Below are 18,145 nucleotides of genomic sequence, written 5' to 3'. Positions count from 1 at the left end.
TGAATCTTAGGGCCAGCAGGGCACCTGGCACATCTGTCCACTCCCGCGCTAGTCTAAATCAATCCACTAATGCAGGACAGCAGGATCATCCTCTAGTCTATAAGCTCCCTGTGGGCAGGGATAGTATCTTCCAACTACTGCACTCAAGAAAGACCACTGATTGATTGACTGCTGTCCACCCTGTCCCTAGAATTCTCCATAAAAGGTTTCACAACCTCCAGTGACTCCTGCTTTCTGAAAGTGGCTGCTCAAAATTCTGAAAAGTCCACAGTTTTTGATACCTTGAGGTCTAACTTGGTGTTCACTGGATCCTGGAGATCAGATTCTGGTGCAGCGTTTGCCTCTGACCTGACGGTCTGCTGAACGTCTTCAGGCTGCAATTTCATAGCATGATTGTCTGCGGTAGATCCGATCCCAAAAAAGTCCAATATCACCACCCAGGTTTGCAGGGTGATCAGCACATCCAGACAGTTGAAATCAACATCGATGCTCCGGTTGACACAGTTGTAGCTAGAAGAAAATTCTGGATGCTTTTTGTCCACCAGGAATACATTGATATGAACCAAGGAATCATCGAAGTTACTCTTTCCACAAAGCACCCTGGGCTCATCTAATGTCGGGGAGGGAGGCGGGGTCAAGGGGTAGTCCTCCTCTTTGTTATCCTTTTGCTTTTTCCGAGATGCACTAATAGGCCTTTGGTACAGCTGAAAGACATTGGGGGCTTCTTCCATATGGGAAGGCAGAGACCGGGGCATATCGGGATATTCCACATTGGACACTGAAGGGCAAGACTGGGAAAGATATTCTTTATGCACCAAGTTGGATGGTTTGGGTGCTCCCCGAGACATCATCAGGTTCTTATACTTAGAGTCCGGATTCCTCTCCAACAGGTCTTCCATCAGCAGAGAACCCAATGCAATCTGAATGGACAAAGTCTGAGGGTGATCTTTACTGAACTCAACATCGAAATCTTGAAACTTTAAGCTAACAAGGCCCTGAGCCCCCAGGGTAAGATCACCACTTAGCTGGACCTGAAGTTCTGCAATGTGAAAATTGGCTTGTATCTGGGTAAAGGCTTTGATTTCCCTTACAGATAAGGACTTCTGAGAAGCATTAGAAAAGCTCGAATGGCTAAACAGCCCATTTTCTTTTCGTTCGCTGGAGAGCTCACTGCCTACATTGAGGGAAGTGGGAGGGGAACTGGCACATGGGGATGAGGTAGTGCTGGATGAAAACCTATTCAAGTCTTCACTGTAGACTAGATTGTCAAGGGTTTGCAAAACTTGCTCATACACATGTTTGGCCAACACCACCTGCATCCAAGGGAGAAAAAAAAAACAGGGTTATAATTCTAGCAAGAAACTTGGAAGCTCTGCAAGATCTACCTTAGGAACTAAAATAATACCACTAAAAGCCTGAAAGGGGCAGCTTTACCCAGTGAAAAGAGGAAGGCTTCTACATTTACTAACTGGGGTCATAAGTTAACTGCCCTGAGCCTTGGTTTCCCTACCTGAACAAAAAGGATAAGAAAACTCACCCTTATTCAAAGACACAATGGAAATAAAATGCACAACTTGGATGTGTTCCATAAATCTGAAATAGGAATTTCAAAAGCAAAACCTACTTACTTAATCTTAAGTGGCTATTTAGTACAACTAGACAAACACCAAAACGTTATTTTCCAAACAATTTCATTTCTGGATCATTTTCTGTTTCCTATCCTCTGACGGGTGATGAGCTGCCAGTAGCTCAGATAATGAAGCAGCTGCAGTGAAGGACTGAATAGGTCAAAATATGACAAGAATTATCCTTTTCTGGGAATTGGTTTGGACGCAAGTGTTAAAAACAAAAAAATTTCCTCACTATTAATATTAAAATAATTTGATATCTGGGCTTTTCCCTAATAAAGCACTGAAAGGAATAATGAATCTGATTTCCATTTGGGGAAAAAAAAGAATTACTTTAAATCTGATTATATTAACAGTACTCTTTGTATACTTAATAATATTAACAATAGTAATAAAAGTATGTATTAAGTGCTTAATAGATACCTAGCACTGTCTTCAACACTGGGGTGAATACGAGCCAATCATATCCGATGTTATAATAACAATAACCGGGATGTTTGTTAAGCATTTTCCATATGCCAAGTACTGGGCTAAATGTTGGGGCAGATACAGTGTAACCAGATTGGACCCAGTCCCTGTCCAAAAAAGGCTCTCAACCCAAGGGGGAGAGAGAACAAAGAATCCCTGCCCGACACATGACTCAATTTAAGTAGGCAGAGACAGTCCCTGGAACCCCATATGGAGCTCTGTGTGGAGGCACACAGAGGTTGCGTGACTTGTCCAAGGTCACACAGGAGGCAAGCTGTGAAGTAGGTATTAGACCCCAGGTCTCCTGACTCCTAGCCCTGTATTATATCCACTAGAATGTGCTGTTTCTTATAGTCCCCATCCCACAAATGACTTTCAATTTAAGAGGTAGGTAAAGAGGGTCTCCTTTATTCCCTTTTTTACAGATGTGGAAATTTCAGCACAGAGAGGTTAAATGACTTGGCCAAGGTTATTCAGCAGGCCAGTGGCCGAGCTGGGATTCGAACCTGAATCTCCTGACTTCCAGTCTGTGCTCTTTCCACTCTATGATAGTATCTTTCTTAGAAAATTGGTCTAATTTCTTATGTCATGTATATTTAAACCACTGGCTGAGAGCAGGGATGGCTGTCTGGCTGAGAGCAGGGATGAAAAATCAAATATTTCATAAGGGGGAAATTGAGGTACCAAAAGATTACTGACTACAGTCAGGTGGTTACGCAGATGCAAAACCAGGGCTAATAATAACTGCAGTATTTCTTAAGCGCTTACTATGTGCCAGGCACTGTTCTAAACACTGGGGTAGATACAAGATAACTGGGTTGGACACGGTCTTAATCCTCATTATACAGATGAGGGAACTGAGGCACAGAGAAGCTAATTGACTTGCCCAAGGTCACACTGCAGACTAGTGGCAGTCAGGATTAGAACCCAGGTCCTTCTGACTCCCAAGCTTGTGCTCTATCCACTAAGTCCCACTGCACTCTACACTTGATTACACTGTTTTGTTGCTTAATTATGAACAGGTGGAATACAGGTCAGGGCCCTTCCCTTAGTCAACAAAAATATCAAGAATAGACAATTTACTGGTAAATTCCTTAAAAGGCCCTCTGACCCCCTTTACATTGTCAGCCCTGTGTGGGACAGGTACTTGTGTCTGGTCTGATTATCCCATATCTACCCCAGCACTTAGAACAGTGCTTGGCACATAGTAAGTGCTTGGCCTAGACTGTGAACCCTTTGTTGCATAGGAATTGTCTCTACTGCGTAGCTGTAATCAACCAATCAATCATATTTATTGAGCGCTTACTGTGTGCAGAGCACTGTACTAAGCGCTTGGGAAGTACAAGTTGGCAGCATATAGAGACGGTCCCTACCCAACAGTGGGCTCACAGTCTAGAAGGGGGAGACAGAGAACAAAACAAAACATATTAACAAAATAAAATAAATAGAATATGTACAAATAAAATAAATAAACAGAGTAATAAATACATACAAGCATATATACATATATACAGGTGCTGTGGGGAGGGGAAGGAGCTAGGGTGGGGGGATGAGGGGGAGAAGAGGAAAAAGGGGGCTCATTCTGGGAAGGCCTCTTGGAGGAAGTGAGCTCTGTGGAGTGGGGGGGCGGGTCTGGGAGGTCGGGGGCCTTCCTCCTCCTCACCGGGCCCCGGCGGCCGGGAACATCCCCGGAGGGTGCCAAGGGGCCGGGCCGGGGACAAGCCGCCGGGAGGAGCCGCCGCCGCCGCTGCCGCCTTTTCAAGTGCTTGGTATAGTGCTCTGCACACAGTAAGCACTGGATAAATATGATTGAATGAACAAGTACCACTATTATTATTCAAGAAGGATATTAAAATGAATAGAACTATGTTATATTCGGAAATTAAAAAAAATTACAGAAAAATGACCCATCTATAAAAATGTTTACCAGTCTTCCATCCCCGTAGGAGGAACAAAAATAAAATCATCACCCTCTACTTCCTCTCCCCATCCCCCCCCCGCCTTACCTCCTTCCCCTCTTCACAGAACCTATATACATGTTTGTACATATTAATTACTCTATTTTATTTGTACATATTTACTATTCTATTTATTTTATTTTGTTAATATGTTTTGTTTTGTTGTCTGTCTCCCCCTTCTAGACTGTAAGCCCGCTGTTGGGTAGGGACTGTCTCTATATGTTGCGAACTTGTACTTCCCAAGCGCTTAGTACAGTGCTCTGCACACAGTAAGCGCTCAATAAATACGACTAAATGAATGAATGAATGAATTCTTTACTAAGCATAAATTGTTTCTTCTTCTGGGAGTGCGTATTTTTGGAAGGTTGGCAATTATATTCCACAGCTACAAAATACCTGATTTTTAACTCTGCCTTGCACTGTTATCAATGTTTTGACCTTATGCAAACTGGCTAATGTTCCATTCATTAGGCTCACCTAAAGAAAATAGCGAATTCACAAATACTTTCTTGCACCTCAGGTGAGAATTAGAACAGTGCTCCAGCACTTAGAACAGTGCTTTGCACATAGTAAGTGCTTAATAAATGCCATTATTATTATACACCACTTGCTATTCAGTAATTTTTAATTTTAAAATAAACATCCCCAAAATTGCTGACCTAAAAACGGATTTTACCTGAACTGGGTTGACAAATTTTCCTTCTATCTTCATAATGCTGGAAATTCCTAAGTCATCAGGGTTAAGGGAGAAGGTCAACTCAGATTCTCTCTCCACTGGGATCTTTTCCAATTTAAACTGGATGGTGGTGTTGTTCAGTATGTGGAAAGCTGGCAAAGGGAAAAAAATACCCAATCACACACGTACGGTATTTTCACCCAGTGAACAAAATCAACTCTCACACATAATGATCATACCTTCGAAACTGTGGCCCACCTCCTTCTCCTGGAAACATTATGCAACTTTGGCTTCACTGACACTGTCCTCTACTGGTTCTCCTACTACGTTCCTGACTGCTCCTTCTCAGGCGCTCCCTCAGGCTCCTCCTCTGCCTCCTTCCCTCTAACCGTGGAGGTCCCTCAAGGCTCATCTCTGGGTTCCCTTCTATTTTTCACCTACATCCATTGCAAAGGAGAACAGACTTGCTCCCACAGTTTCATTTACTATCTCTTCATGGAAGATTCCCAAATCAACCTCTCTAACCCTGACCTCTCTCCTTCTCTGCAGACTCGCATTTCCTCCTGCCTTCAGGACACCTCTGCTTAGATGTCCTGCCAACACCACAAACTTAACATGTCCAAACCAGAACGCCTCATCTTCCCACCCAAACCCTGTCCTCCCACTGCCTTTCCCTATGGACTTCAATGAGGCTTGTTTTAAACAGCCCAACCTATTTACCAAGACTCACTCCATTAAAAATCTTAGTTTGACAGCTCATGAAGCAGAGAGGAAAATTCTTTTTAAAATCTAAGCATGTGAACTAGAGCCTTGGCTATGATGGTCAAAACGATGGAAGATAATGGGCAACCCACCTTGACCTCTTTGCAGTGACTCAAAAAAATCATGGCGAGTGAAATACGTATCTTCCTGGCTACTGGCACTGGCCGCCCCAGAGGGTGGACGGGGTGTTTGGCTGGCTTCAGATCCGGACCCCTTCCTGCCTCCCAGTAGGGTGCAGTTCAAAGAGTACAGTTTGATGTCTTTAATTTCCACCTGCAGCCGGTCACTTCTTGACTCATCTGTTCCCGCCACAAAATTCTGAATGAAGATTTGGCCCAAGTGCCCTACCAACAGTTCGGGACTTCCGGGCTTACGGGGTATGGAAACAACGGGAGATTCTATGTTCACATTTAAGATGAGCTTGACAGTGTCTGTAGCTACTGTGGTTGGGTCCAATCCACACATCACATTCTCTTCTACGTTAAAAGAGTCCCGGGGCTTCCGCGGAGTTTCAAAGAGAGAGACCATTTCACTGTACTCGGCCGTTTTGGTGGCCAACACGGTGGTGACTTTAGTGGCGGCACTTTTCAGCATGATCCGGAAATTCTCTTCAAGTTCATCCATGGATAATGTTAACTCTTTCAAAAACTTGGCCGAATGATTATAATGCAGCGAGGCCATTTTGAGGTTGAGGGAACACTCCTGCTTCGACTTTTCAATGAATGTGAAGCTTAAGGCTTCCGTGAGGCCTGTGTCCTCCATTTTAACAGAGACTGACTCAAAGTGGCCAATGTCACTGATGATGTTTTCGTAGCTTAGTGTGTTCCCGATGCTGACCACATACTGATTCTTGACATTCTCTTGTGTCAGGTCCATAAGCTGCAAGCAACCAAGTGACCCGTTCACATCAACCCTGCTCCCCATTGAAACATTAACTTTGGTGCCACCAATACTTGCAGTTGCAATTTTTCGGCCATATTTTTCTCCATTTGTCATTCCCACCGTCCTGAAGAGTAGCAGGTTCAGTCTGTGAATGTCTACCGCTACCTCTGTATTTTGCTCGTAAGTCAACTGATAGGTTTCCTGCTCCTGAAAACTTCTCTCAAAATCCATCACTGAAGGCTGGGGGCTGGCATCCTCCTTCTCTTTGGGGAAGGATTTTTGCAGAAAGCCAATCAGCTCCACGATCGTTTCCGGGTTCAGAATGATATCCAAATTATTCACCTGAAGCGATATTACCTGGAGTGTGCTGTCCAAATTCATTGAAGGGCATTCAGAACTCACAAATTGGTACTCCAACTTAATGAGAGACTCTTGATCTTTGGTGAGAATGTTGTCGAGCGAAACGTTAGCGGCCGCGAAGCAACGGTCATTCAGAGCAGCTGCGTCAAATACATGGACTCCACTCGGTCCCAAAATGGGAGATTGAGCCCTGCTATCCCGAAGGCTTCCTGTTGGAATATCAAAGCTCAAGTTCTTGTGTGAAGCCATGAGAAGGTCAAAATCAGAGCCATAGGTCTGCATGGTGTCTACCAGTAATAAACCATGCACAGTTAGGGATACCTCGGCATCATAAGGCCTCTTTACAAAATGAGCATTGGTACCAAATACCTTGAGTACAGAGATATAACGACCATTACTCTCCACACCCAGCTGCATACAGTTAACTTTAAATTCAGCTAAAAGTAGTTGTGACTCTACCAGGACCTCCCGGGTGTGCTGTTCCAATATCACGATGCTTTGGGTTAAGTTCATTACTGAGTCTTGCAAGCTCCCAGCCGGGTCCTCTTCGTTAAAAATCTTCTCCTTGATCAGGGTGTCTGAAGACTTTGCTTCTGAGGTGCTCAAAAGTGCAAAGCAATTCTTCAGAGCGAATATTTTATCTTCATTAATATGGATTTTCAAGTCTGGTAAACTGCCAGAGAGGACAGCTCCTGGGTATTTGGGATCTGAAGTATAAATCAACCGACGTTCTAATTGCAGGTGGACATTGAATTTCTCCACCACATGCGTTGGGCCCACATCACTCTCCTGAACGTGTTTCCAGTTGTCATTCACTCGCCCGACCATGATCTGGAGGTCCAGGAAGGACAATGAGTATCTTTCATACATTTTTGTGCTCATCAAACGGGCCTGAAGCTGCTCTTCGCTGAACCCAACTCCTGCAAATGGAGGGGTTTTTGCCTCGTTACTGGGACTGGCTTCAGGTGGTGGAGTATTCGGAGGTGTGGCAAGAGGTGTCTTGTACTCCTCATCACTCAGCTCATTTGTCTCAGATGATGAACCTTGGGCAGTTTTCTTTTTAAACTCATCTGCAGATTGAAAAAGAAAAAAAAATCACAGGAGCTCTCTTCTTTATGGGAATCCATGAACTGAAGAAAAAAAAATCTATCCCCAAAAAGAGAAAACAGCTCTGAAGGATGAGACATATAATTGATTTAGCTCTCACTTTGGGGATACTTGACCTATAAATTCAATAATAAAAAAATATACAATGGAGAAAGAGATTTGAGTCTGGTGTAAAAAAAGTGGACGAGATATGTTAAAAATTTGACCACCAGCACAAATGTGTAAATTATATACTAAAAATAATGCAATACAATTTTTATACTGGTTTTTCATCTGAATAGAAATTAAGTCAAATATCTGATCAGTATTCACTCACTATATACATAAAAGGAAGAAACATTTTATTCATCTGAAAACACTGGGCAATCACTGTAAAATAAGAATGTAATTTGCCTCAAGGTAAAGCGACTATCCACTGTCTCTGCACAAAGTAAGCGCTCAATATGACTGAATGAATCCAGTGAAATGATAGAATAATTCATGTATGAATTTATTTAGATAACATTTTATCAGTGATGTTAGCTATTGGAATGCATTTTCAACAGCCATTTCCTAAATATCTAAATGGACTGAATTAAGGCCTTTTCCTAAATGTTAGAAAAAATATGTTCAAGTATTAATATTTGATTATTAATATTTGATTATTAATATTCTATTACCAATTCTTTTTATTTTACTTTAAAGTTTTCCTTTTACCTTCACATTCCATACCTTATCCTAGTGAAACAACTGTAAATAGATTAGTGCTAGAAAGTTGTATAAAGAATATTAAACTTACCAATAAAAAGGGAAAGAAAGAGATACCTATTAGATTTCATTTTGGAAAAGAGATCCACTTTCCTGGATCACTATTTTATATCTTCCCCATCAGTGTTTCGCACATAGTAAACCCTTAACAAGTACTATCATTATTATTATTAGATTTCATGCTATTTGTGGGTGGGGAATGTGTCTCATACTTCTGCCTGTACTTTCCCAAGTACTTGATACAGTGTGTTGCACTCAACAGGTGCTCAATAAATTACCACCAACAACACTCTTTTTATGAAAGATAAAACCACTCAGGTGAGGCCTCACTTCATTGTCTATCCTTATGAAGAAGCGAACTGGAAGAACTCTGCCTATAAAAATATGATGATCATGGAATTTATTCACTGCTTGTTATATGCCAAGAACTGTCTTAAGTGCTAAGATAGATACAAGGGAGTCAAACCCAGTCCCACCCAAGAGGGAGAAGAGGTACTTTAACCCACTTTATAGATGAGGAAACTCAAAGAGCACAGACCTGGGAGTGAGAAGATCTGGATTCTAATCCCAGTTCTGCCACGTGCCCGCTGTGTGACCCTGGGCAAGTAAACTTAACACTTCAGTATCCTCATCTATAAAATGGGGATTCAATACCTTTCTCCCTCCTACTTAGTGTGTCCAAACTGATTATCTTGTATCTGCCCCAAAGCTTAGTACAGTGCTTGGCAAGTAGTAAGCCCTTAAATATTATCATCATATTATTAGTATTATTATCATTATCATTACTACAACTGTTTGGTGATTTGCTCAAATTGACACAGCAGACAAATGGTGGAGCCAAAACTAGTATCTTGATCTCCTGACTTCCATTCCTGTGCTCTTTACCCTAGGCCACACTCTCAAAGGGTCCAAGACATAAAGATGCTGTACATCACCCTGACAACAAACTGTTGTCACCACCAGTTATTCATGAACATTCTTCAAAGTCCCGAAGTCAGGTCTGAGATTCCAAGTTACCAAGATTATTCCAAGTCAGGTAACCCAGCAGTTTTTCCCTCAAGTACTGTCACTCCATCTGCCATGTCAGCCCACTTTCTCCAAAGGATATAAAGAAGCAGAGGATAGATAGAACACGGGCCTGGGAATCAGAAGGACCTGGGTTCTAATCCTGGATCCACCAGTTGTCTGCTGTGTGACTTTGGGCAAGTCACTTAACTTCTTTTGGCCTCAGTTACCTCATCTGTTAAAATGGGGATTAAGCCTGTGAGCCCCATTTGGGACTGAGACTGTGTCCAACTTCATTAGCCTGCATCTACCTCAGCACTTAGAACAGTGCTTGACACATAGTAAGCACTTATTATTATTATTATTATTAGAGCAGAAGAATATATCTCAGAGCACCGTGATTCCCTCCTCATGAACCCTGTCTCTTCTCACTGCTTGTGGATACAGCTTCAAGGATCACTGGTCCCTCTAAAAATGCCCCCAACCACATTCTTCTTCACCCAACACTATACCTTGAGTATTGGTTAGTAAAATTCTCCCCAAGTCCACTACGACTAACACCGGATTCTTGAATTTGAAATCATCGGGGAATATCACCTGAGGGGCAGAAATATCCAACCGCACTGACCAATGTTTGCTGTCATCCTGTAAAAATAAGCCAAGAACACAAATAAAGGATTTCTGACTTTGCAAAGCAAGACTGAAAATTAGATGAGACTTAAATGTCTGAAAACTGAATGTTCACATACAATATGGCATCAACCTACGTAATTAATGGGGAATAGTACAGTGGGATCCTGCTACAATGTACAGGGACACGAGAAGTAGTTACTCAATGAATGTGGGGATACTGCTGCAGAAATCTGTTGATCGGGATGAGTTTTAATAGTACTGATGAACGGAACACTTCTGAACTGGGCCAAAAAAAAGACCCCCTAACAGGTCCTGGCCAGACTGAGATTATCCCCTGGCACCCACATACACTCCCTGTTTAGGGGAGATAGTATGATGGGGTTCCAGCAGTGGCCCTCCAGAAATAAGGTCCTGAGCCCAGCCCAGACCAAGGTGTTTCAGTCAATGGTAGGGGGTGCGGGGGCTTTATTCCCTTCCCTAGTATATATCCTAGTTTGAGGGAGGCAAATCTCTCAATAGTTTGAACCTGAGGAAAGGAGACATTTCCTCATTTCCTTGTGAAATTTTTCAGGGAGCTACTGGAAGGACATTTGGGATCAATGAGACCCCTGAATCAGTTGGCAGAGGGGCATGCATAGCTGGATCTCATTGTAGTTAGCTTTATCCTGAGTTTTTTCTTCAATCTAACAGAGAGGCCAGCCTAACTGACCTATGAATGTAACCGGGGAGCTTTCGAGATCGGGGTTCAAGTCCACTGGGATTGCCCAAATTTCAGATCTGGTGGCTTTTGTAACAGATACAGAGAGAAGAGGCTGGGAAGTCAGTCCGTAATTGGCATAGCAAGAACATAGGGAGAAAATGGAGAGCCTGAACCCTTAATTGTTTAACAGGTGAAGTTGGGAAGCAGACTCTCAAGTTTGTATAACGTGGCTCTCTTCCACTGAACTGTCAGGTTATTTAAGCATGGATGAGTCAAGCTACACTGACTTCGGGTTTTTAGGTGGAAATGTATGCGGCCTTCACACTGTATTTGGTTCGAAGTTCATCAATAACAAAAACCCTCAGTAAAGATGAAGCACACTAGAGATATTTTTGTGAGCCAACTTACAATGAAATCACCCACTAACAAACGGTCAATGGTTTGCCGGATTTCTGCCTTAGTTTGCATCTTCAGCTTGTTATACTGTCTTCGGGCAGCTTCGGCCACTCTCAACTCAAGTTCAGACTGATAGCCAAAACCTGTCAAATCCAAAGATGAAAACAGATTAAATGTATGTCCTTTCACCAATACAGACATCCCAAGCCAGGATTAAAAGCAAATGAAGCATCCCCTAGCCCCAAGCACAACACAGAGTGCCCCTGGGTACAGTCAATTTCACAAAGACCAAACCTGCAGGCTTTGGGAGGCAACCCCCACAGCACTGAGAGAATCTTAGAGGTTGAATTATGCCAACTGATGCCCAGTTAAACATGTGTCAGGATGGGTGAGGGGCATGCAAAAGGATATCCCTTCCTGTGACAGGAGAAGGGCAAGTGAATGAAAAATGGCAGGGAGAGCAAATCCTCACCATTATTAATGCATTCACTCTTCCCTCTATTTTCCATTTCTCAACTATACTCTAAATCAATGGGCTTCTAAGAGAGGAAAAATGAAGGGAAAAGATAAATCACATCCAATCAATCAAAGATATTAACTGAACTCCCACATGGGGCAGAAAACTGACTAAGCCCTAAGGAGAGTATACTAGAATTGGCAGATAAAATTCCTGCCTTCAAGGAGTTTAAAATCTAGTGAGGGAAACAGACACTAAAAAATAAATTACAGGTAGAAGGAGGAAAGGGGGATATGTGAGCTCATTGTGGGCATGGAATGTGTCTACCAACTCTGTTATATTGTATTAATTCATTCATTCAATCATATTTATTGAGCGCTTACTGTGTGCAGAGCACTGTATTAAGCGCTTGGGAAGTACAAGTTGGCAACATATAGAGACGGTCCCTACCCAACAACGGGCTCACAGTCTAGAAGGAGACAGACAACAAAACAAAACATATTAACAAAGTAAAATAAATAGAATAATAATATGTACAAGTAAAATAGAGTAATAAATCTGTACAAACATATATACAGGTGCTGTGGGGAGGGGAAGGAGGTAGGGCAGGGGTGATGGGGAGGGGGAGAAGAAGGAGGGGGCTCAGTCTGGGAAGGCCTCCTGGAGGAGGTGAGCTCTCAGTAGGACTTTGAAGGGAGGAAGAGAGCTAGCTTGGCAGATGTGCGGAGGGAGGGCATTCCAGGCCAGGGGGAGGATGTGGGCCGGGAGTCGATGGCGGGACAGGTGAGAACGAGGCACAGTGAGGAAGTTAGCAGCAGAGGAGCAGCGGGCTGGGCTGTAGAAGGAAAGAAGGGAGGTGAGGTAGGAGGGGGCGAGGTGATGGAGAACCTTGAAGCTGAGAGCGCGGAGTTTTTGCCTAATTCATTCATTCATTCAATCGTATTTATTGAGCACTTACTGTGTGCAGAGCACTGTACAAAGCACTTGGGAAGTACAAGTTGGTGATGCGTAGGATGACTGGTAGCCACTGGAGATTTTTGAGGATTGTACTCTACAAAGCACTTGGTCCAGTGCTTCGCACACAGTACACTCTTAATACGACTAATTGATTAATGGGGTGCTTATTCAATAATGTATGTAAGATATGTATATACGTGCTACAGGAGGCAACGAGTACTTAAGTGCCTAGGTGGTGCTCACGTGGCATGTGGGAAGATTAGAAATTAAACAGAAGGAGATGTGATTTCAGAAGGATTTGGAAGATGGAGAGACCTGCGGTCCAGGATCTGTCATCATACCAGCACTCCCTCCCCTCTTACTGCTGCCTTAACAACCCAGTTGGACAGTGATAACAAAGAAAGCAAGAAACTGTTGTGGAATAATAATAATAACTGAGGTACTTGTTAAGGACTAGTACAGTGCTCTGCACACAGTACGCGCTCAATAAATATGATTGAATGAATGAATGAAAGGACTTACTATGTGCTAAGCACTGTACTAAGCACAAGATAACCTGGTCCCATATGGGGCTCACAGTCTAAGTAGAAGGGAGAACCGTACAGAAATAGAAACAGGACTATGCCATGGACACTGAAAAACCTAAGCATAGTCCAGATCATAGAAAGCTGGAAGAGCTCTTGAGAAGTCACTTAGTCCATGCTCTAGTCCTCAGATAAGATGACGGGAACCCTATCACAAACAGAAAGAATTTATTCTGTTTAAAAGACCCCAGAGGAGGCTATTCTGTGACTTCCTTAAGGAACTATTCCATCATTAACAACTCTCACTGGTAATCCTCCCTGATAGCTAACCTAAACCTCTCGAGCTACTGTTGAAGGCTATTTCATCTTGCTGCATCCATCCTCAGTGGAGATGGAAAACACCGACCACCATCCTGATATGACAATCCTGCATATTCTTGAAAGGCATTACCTTATCAGCCTCCTAAACTGGAAAGGGGTTTTTAAAAAAGGAAAGTTACAGGAAACTACTAATGTTAGGAGAAAATTCTGGAGATCTTGTCTCCATTTGGAAGGTAAATGAGATCTCACAGTGTGCATTTCTCCAATTCAAAATCACACCTGCTCTAATTTACAAATGAAGAGAAACTTCTGACTTTTCTTCACTAGATTTTCTCTCTGTTGATTGGTCACTTTACAATAGCAGTATTGCCCAAACTGCAGAAAGAGAGCAAGGTTATTTAGGGGAAAAAAAATATAAAACCAAAAAATAAAGTTAACCTGATGCATGAACCTTTCCCTTGTAGAAAAAATCTGCTACTTTCTTAATGGCTTGGGGGTTGTAAATGATGTTCAAAGGTCTAGTGCTGACATTCAACCGTCTCTCAAAATTGCTGTGGGCCGGGTTTCTCTCATAGAGCATCTCAAATACGGGAGCATCAGGATCAGCAGCTGAAGGAAAAAAAGGAGGCAGAAGGTGAAATAGCAAAAACGCCCACATTCCTTTCTAGAATGAGCCACTGGTCAGGACAGATTTTAATGTATGGTTTGAAAGTTAACCAACAAGTGCACTCATTAATTGTCATTCCTAAGGCATTTGTGTGTGCCGAGGTTATTCCAAAGATGGGTCTCAGTTATTCTATCCAGTAAAGTGATACAGAAGATTGGGGCAGATCCATTAGATTAAGTAAATTTGCCTCTGATTGCACAAGGGTGGCACAGGTGATATTAGAATGCCCAAACAGGCTTCCTAGTCACTAGAGTATAATCAATCTGAACAATCAAAATGACTCACTCCCACAAAATGACCTACCATCATGCATCTATCAAAGAATACATAATAAAATGCCAGTGACCAGTAATTTCAAGAACATCCAACAATTTACCAGGGCAGGGCTCACTCCTTTCTGAAGATGTCTGGAGACCAAAGAATTGCGAGGCGCTTCCAACTTCTTTTTGCTAATTCAACATAAACAAATATTCTATTACCTTTTTGTGCCAGGGAAAGGAAAACAAAATATTTATTCATGATAGAGATTTGTTTCACACATCTTAGGATCATTACATTGGGATTCCTTTAATGCAATTTCCCTGGGTAATCAAACACCCTGTACATGAATAAAAAAGCAAAAAGACTCTTTTCCCAATTAGCATACAAAGGATTTTCCACACCAAAATAACAAGTCATAAACAGAACAGAGGAGTAAATTCTGAATTTTACAATCTGATATCTAACATTTGCCAGTTTAATACCTCTCTGATGTATACGGCCTAACATTGGTGGAGATTTTTTCAGCTTCAAAACTAGAAATAGAAGATTCCATTTCAGGTTTACAACAACCTTCAAAAGAGATTTAGGGAAAAAACAGATCTGCAGGGAATCCAACGTGAAAGATCATTTAGTAGAACAAGCAGTCACTGGCCTCTTTGGTTGGAGGGAAGAATTGCCTTCAATTCCATTCCCTGGCTTGAACAACGGGGAAATCAACCCAGTTTACTTCGGAGAAGATCAACAAACACAAGAAAGGAGAGGAAGGGAGATCAATTGAGGGACAGCTTCCAGAACAGCAGGAACAGTGGAATCCCAAATATTGGGTATGGTGCTTTCTGAATGTGAATTTTCTTCCTTTAGGGAAGCATTTGCTCATGGTGAAATGAAATGATTCAGCTAGGAAGTGAAATGGTGTTTTATCCATGCATATGCACATTGACATTCTTCACATAATGACTTTTTTATTTTAGTTAAAGGTGTGGGAACACTTTGGATTAAAAATCTGCTGAGGGTAGGCAGAACTAGAATGGAGCAAGCAGGGCAACTGCTCTGGGGCACAGATTGGTATAGAGGGCAGAAGTGGTCACAGAGAGATCTCCAGTGTTAGCATAATACTGAGTTTATGCTTCAGCTGCCTAGAGAGACTCCAAAATCAATCAATCAATCAATCAATCAATCGTATTTATTGAGCGCTTACTATGTGCAGAGCACTGTACTAAGCTCTTGGGAAGTACAAATTGGCAACATATAGAGACAGTCCCTACCCAACAGTGGGCTCACAATCTAAAAGTGAACACCTCTCCTCCCCGACCATACACACACATACATTTTCTCTAGAGTCTCTGCTGAAGTCTTGGTTTGTGGTGAAATGTTAATTCAGAGACACAGCGTGACCTAGTTAATAGAACACGGGGCTGGGAATCAGAAGGCCCTGGGTTCTAATCCCGGCTCCACCCCCTGTGAGCTGTGTGACCTTGGGCAAGTCACTTAGCTTCTCTGTGCCTCAATTCCTTCATCTGTAAAATGGAGATTAAGACAATGAGCCCCATGTGGGACACGAACTGTGTCCAACCTGATTAACTTGTATCTACCCTAGTGCTTAGTACAGTGCCTGCCACACAGAAAGCACTTAACAAATACCATAAAAAAGAAAGAGAAGTTAAAAACATTTCAATTTTCACCTCAAAAGTTAACACGAACTTGCAAATATTCCTGGAAATTTATCAAACTACTAATTTCATTATTTCTAACAGCTCATCTGTCTCTGTGTCCTAATAGTATGATTAATTAAACTGACGAGCTTTGCAATTTACCTGGCATCAAATATTATTTTACCTAGTGCTTATCTTTAGATCTAGTAGAGAACATCATATAGTCATAAAAACATGGAGTTGTACTTACCGGATTAGGAGAAACAAGAAGGGGAAATATGGTTCCTTCTGTCGCCAGATCTCGAAGAAAGAGGCCACCCAAACGAACTAAGAGTAAGGAAGAATTTCGACGAGGAAGAGATTCTGCCAACAGTTTTACCCCTGGAAAGTATAAATGCAAGATTGAGATACTATGAAGTACAACTGTACATATTAAAAATATTATAAAACATCAAAAAATTACAAAGCAAAAGGTAGGACAGTTGTGTATTTTCCTCTGCAAAATAAAACCAGATAATCACAACTCCATGTTTCAAACCGATGGACATGAATGATAATTTCCCAAATTAAATGTCCTTAAAATTAAAGAACAAACAAAAAACTCACCTGCCAAAAAAAAAACATTTGCCAAAAATGTTTGGCAATCCCACTTTGGAGAGATTCATGTAGAAAAACAAAGGCAATCTGCTAGTTTCTACCCATTAGAATTTACTACCTGTTACTATTTACAAGGCTGAAATACACCAGTTACAGAACTGCTCCCTGAATCTTAATTTCACTAGAGAGGCTGCAAGACTTTGATTCAAAATTATCTCAGGACTCAAATGCTTAGTAAGTGGCATAATATTTCTGGAGAGATAAAGACTAGAGAATGGGGTTGTTCTTTATTTTACCTGAAAACTCAAGCTTTATGAAGGCAGTTTCATTTGTTTGAGGAGTCCCTTTCTCCTGGTATAACAATGTCACTGTGCCACCCTGCAGCTGCAAATTCAGTTTAGCAAAGACATGATCTCGCTTAGTAAATGTATTCATGCAAGAGGCATCTGCAGTTGGATCAAAAAATTCATCGGTGCCTGAAATGGAGAAACCAAGAAAATGCTTTCATCAGAAAAATTTGAAAATATAAAATTTCTAAATACAATTACTCTAACACTTTTTTCACAACACAGTTCATGGCTAGGAAGAAGAGAATTAAACAAAGCAGGTGATGGCTTTTTTATGGCATTTGTTTATGGTTTTTTATGTGTAAGCACTGTTCTTGGTGCTGGGGTAAATAAAAGTTAATCAGGTTGGACACAGTCTCTGACCCACATGGAGCTTTCAGTCTTAGCCTGTTTTTTTTTTTCTTCAAGGAAATGAGGCTCTTTATAAGGACTCCTAGAGTGCTTTTTCAAGCAAAATGGGCAGGAAATTGAGTTTCGGGAGTCAGTACTCCTGCTTGGGGAACAAGTGTGACTGCTACCTGGTAGCCAGCTCAGAGTCTAAAACCTTTAGATTTGCTCCTGTTTGCTCCTGCTCTGCCAATACAGGTTCTAGGTTGGAAATGCAATTTATTATCCCTGGAAGAGGTGGAACTATGCACATTTTAACACTTTGTATCCAGCTAGGAAGCCTTCACAAGGTTGTCAACCTAGAAGTAAAGTCCCTAGTCGGTCTGTGTTCCCACCAAAATGATAAATCACTATTTATCATTTATTTAAAGCTAAGTGCCAAGTACTGGGGTAGACAGAAGATTATCACTTCCCTCATGAGGCCCACAGTCTAAGTAGAAGGGAGAAGAGGTATTGAATCCCCGTTTTACAGCTGTAGAAACTGAGGCACAGAGAAGTCACATAACTTGCCCAAGGTAACACGACAGACAAGTGGCACATTAGAACCCAGGTTCTCTGATTCCAAGGCCTATGCACTTTCCACTAGGCTATGCTGCTTCTCTGAATTAACAATCCAACACTATCCAAGAGCACAGCAGGGAACCTAAGGCCGG

The 18,145-nt window shown here is 41.9% G+C and overlaps 1 protein-coding gene across 1 annotated transcript in view; it reads right to left on the bottom strand.

The window, feature by feature from the left end:
* The window catches only part of VPS13D (vacuolar protein sorting 13 homolog D), a 333,705-nt gene that overhangs the window by 283,580 nt on the left and 31,980 nt on the right, over positions 1 to 18,145 (bottom strand). Inside the window, exons 13-21 of the mRNA XM_038746364.1 lie at positions 17,055 to 17,234; positions 16,412 to 16,542; positions 14,625 to 14,697; positions 14,020 to 14,190; positions 11,335 to 11,465; positions 10,106 to 10,238; positions 5,585 to 7,804; positions 4,731 to 4,882; positions 282 to 1,313 (exon numbers count right to left, since the gene is read on the bottom strand). Of these exons, the coding sequence (XP_038602292.1) occupies positions 282 to 1,313; positions 4,731 to 4,882; positions 5,585 to 7,804; positions 10,106 to 10,238; positions 11,335 to 11,465; positions 14,020 to 14,190; positions 14,625 to 14,697; positions 16,412 to 16,542; positions 17,055 to 17,234 (4,223 nt within the window). The remainder of the gene's footprint in view (positions 1 to 281; positions 1,314 to 4,730; positions 4,883 to 5,584; positions 7,805 to 10,105; positions 10,239 to 11,334; positions 11,466 to 14,019; positions 14,191 to 14,624; positions 14,698 to 16,411; positions 16,543 to 17,054; positions 17,235 to 18,145) is intronic.

Source organism: Tachyglossus aculeatus, chromosome 5 (assembly GCF_015852505.1).
Source record: "Tachyglossus aculeatus isolate mTacAcu1 chromosome 5, mTacAcu1.pri, whole genome shotgun sequence".
NCBI classification, from domain to species: Eukaryota; Metazoa; Chordata; class Mammalia; order Monotremata; family Tachyglossidae; genus Tachyglossus; species Tachyglossus aculeatus.
The sequence above is the reverse complement of the archived record's forward strand: the minus strand, read 5'-3'. Positions and strand labels throughout refer to the sequence as shown.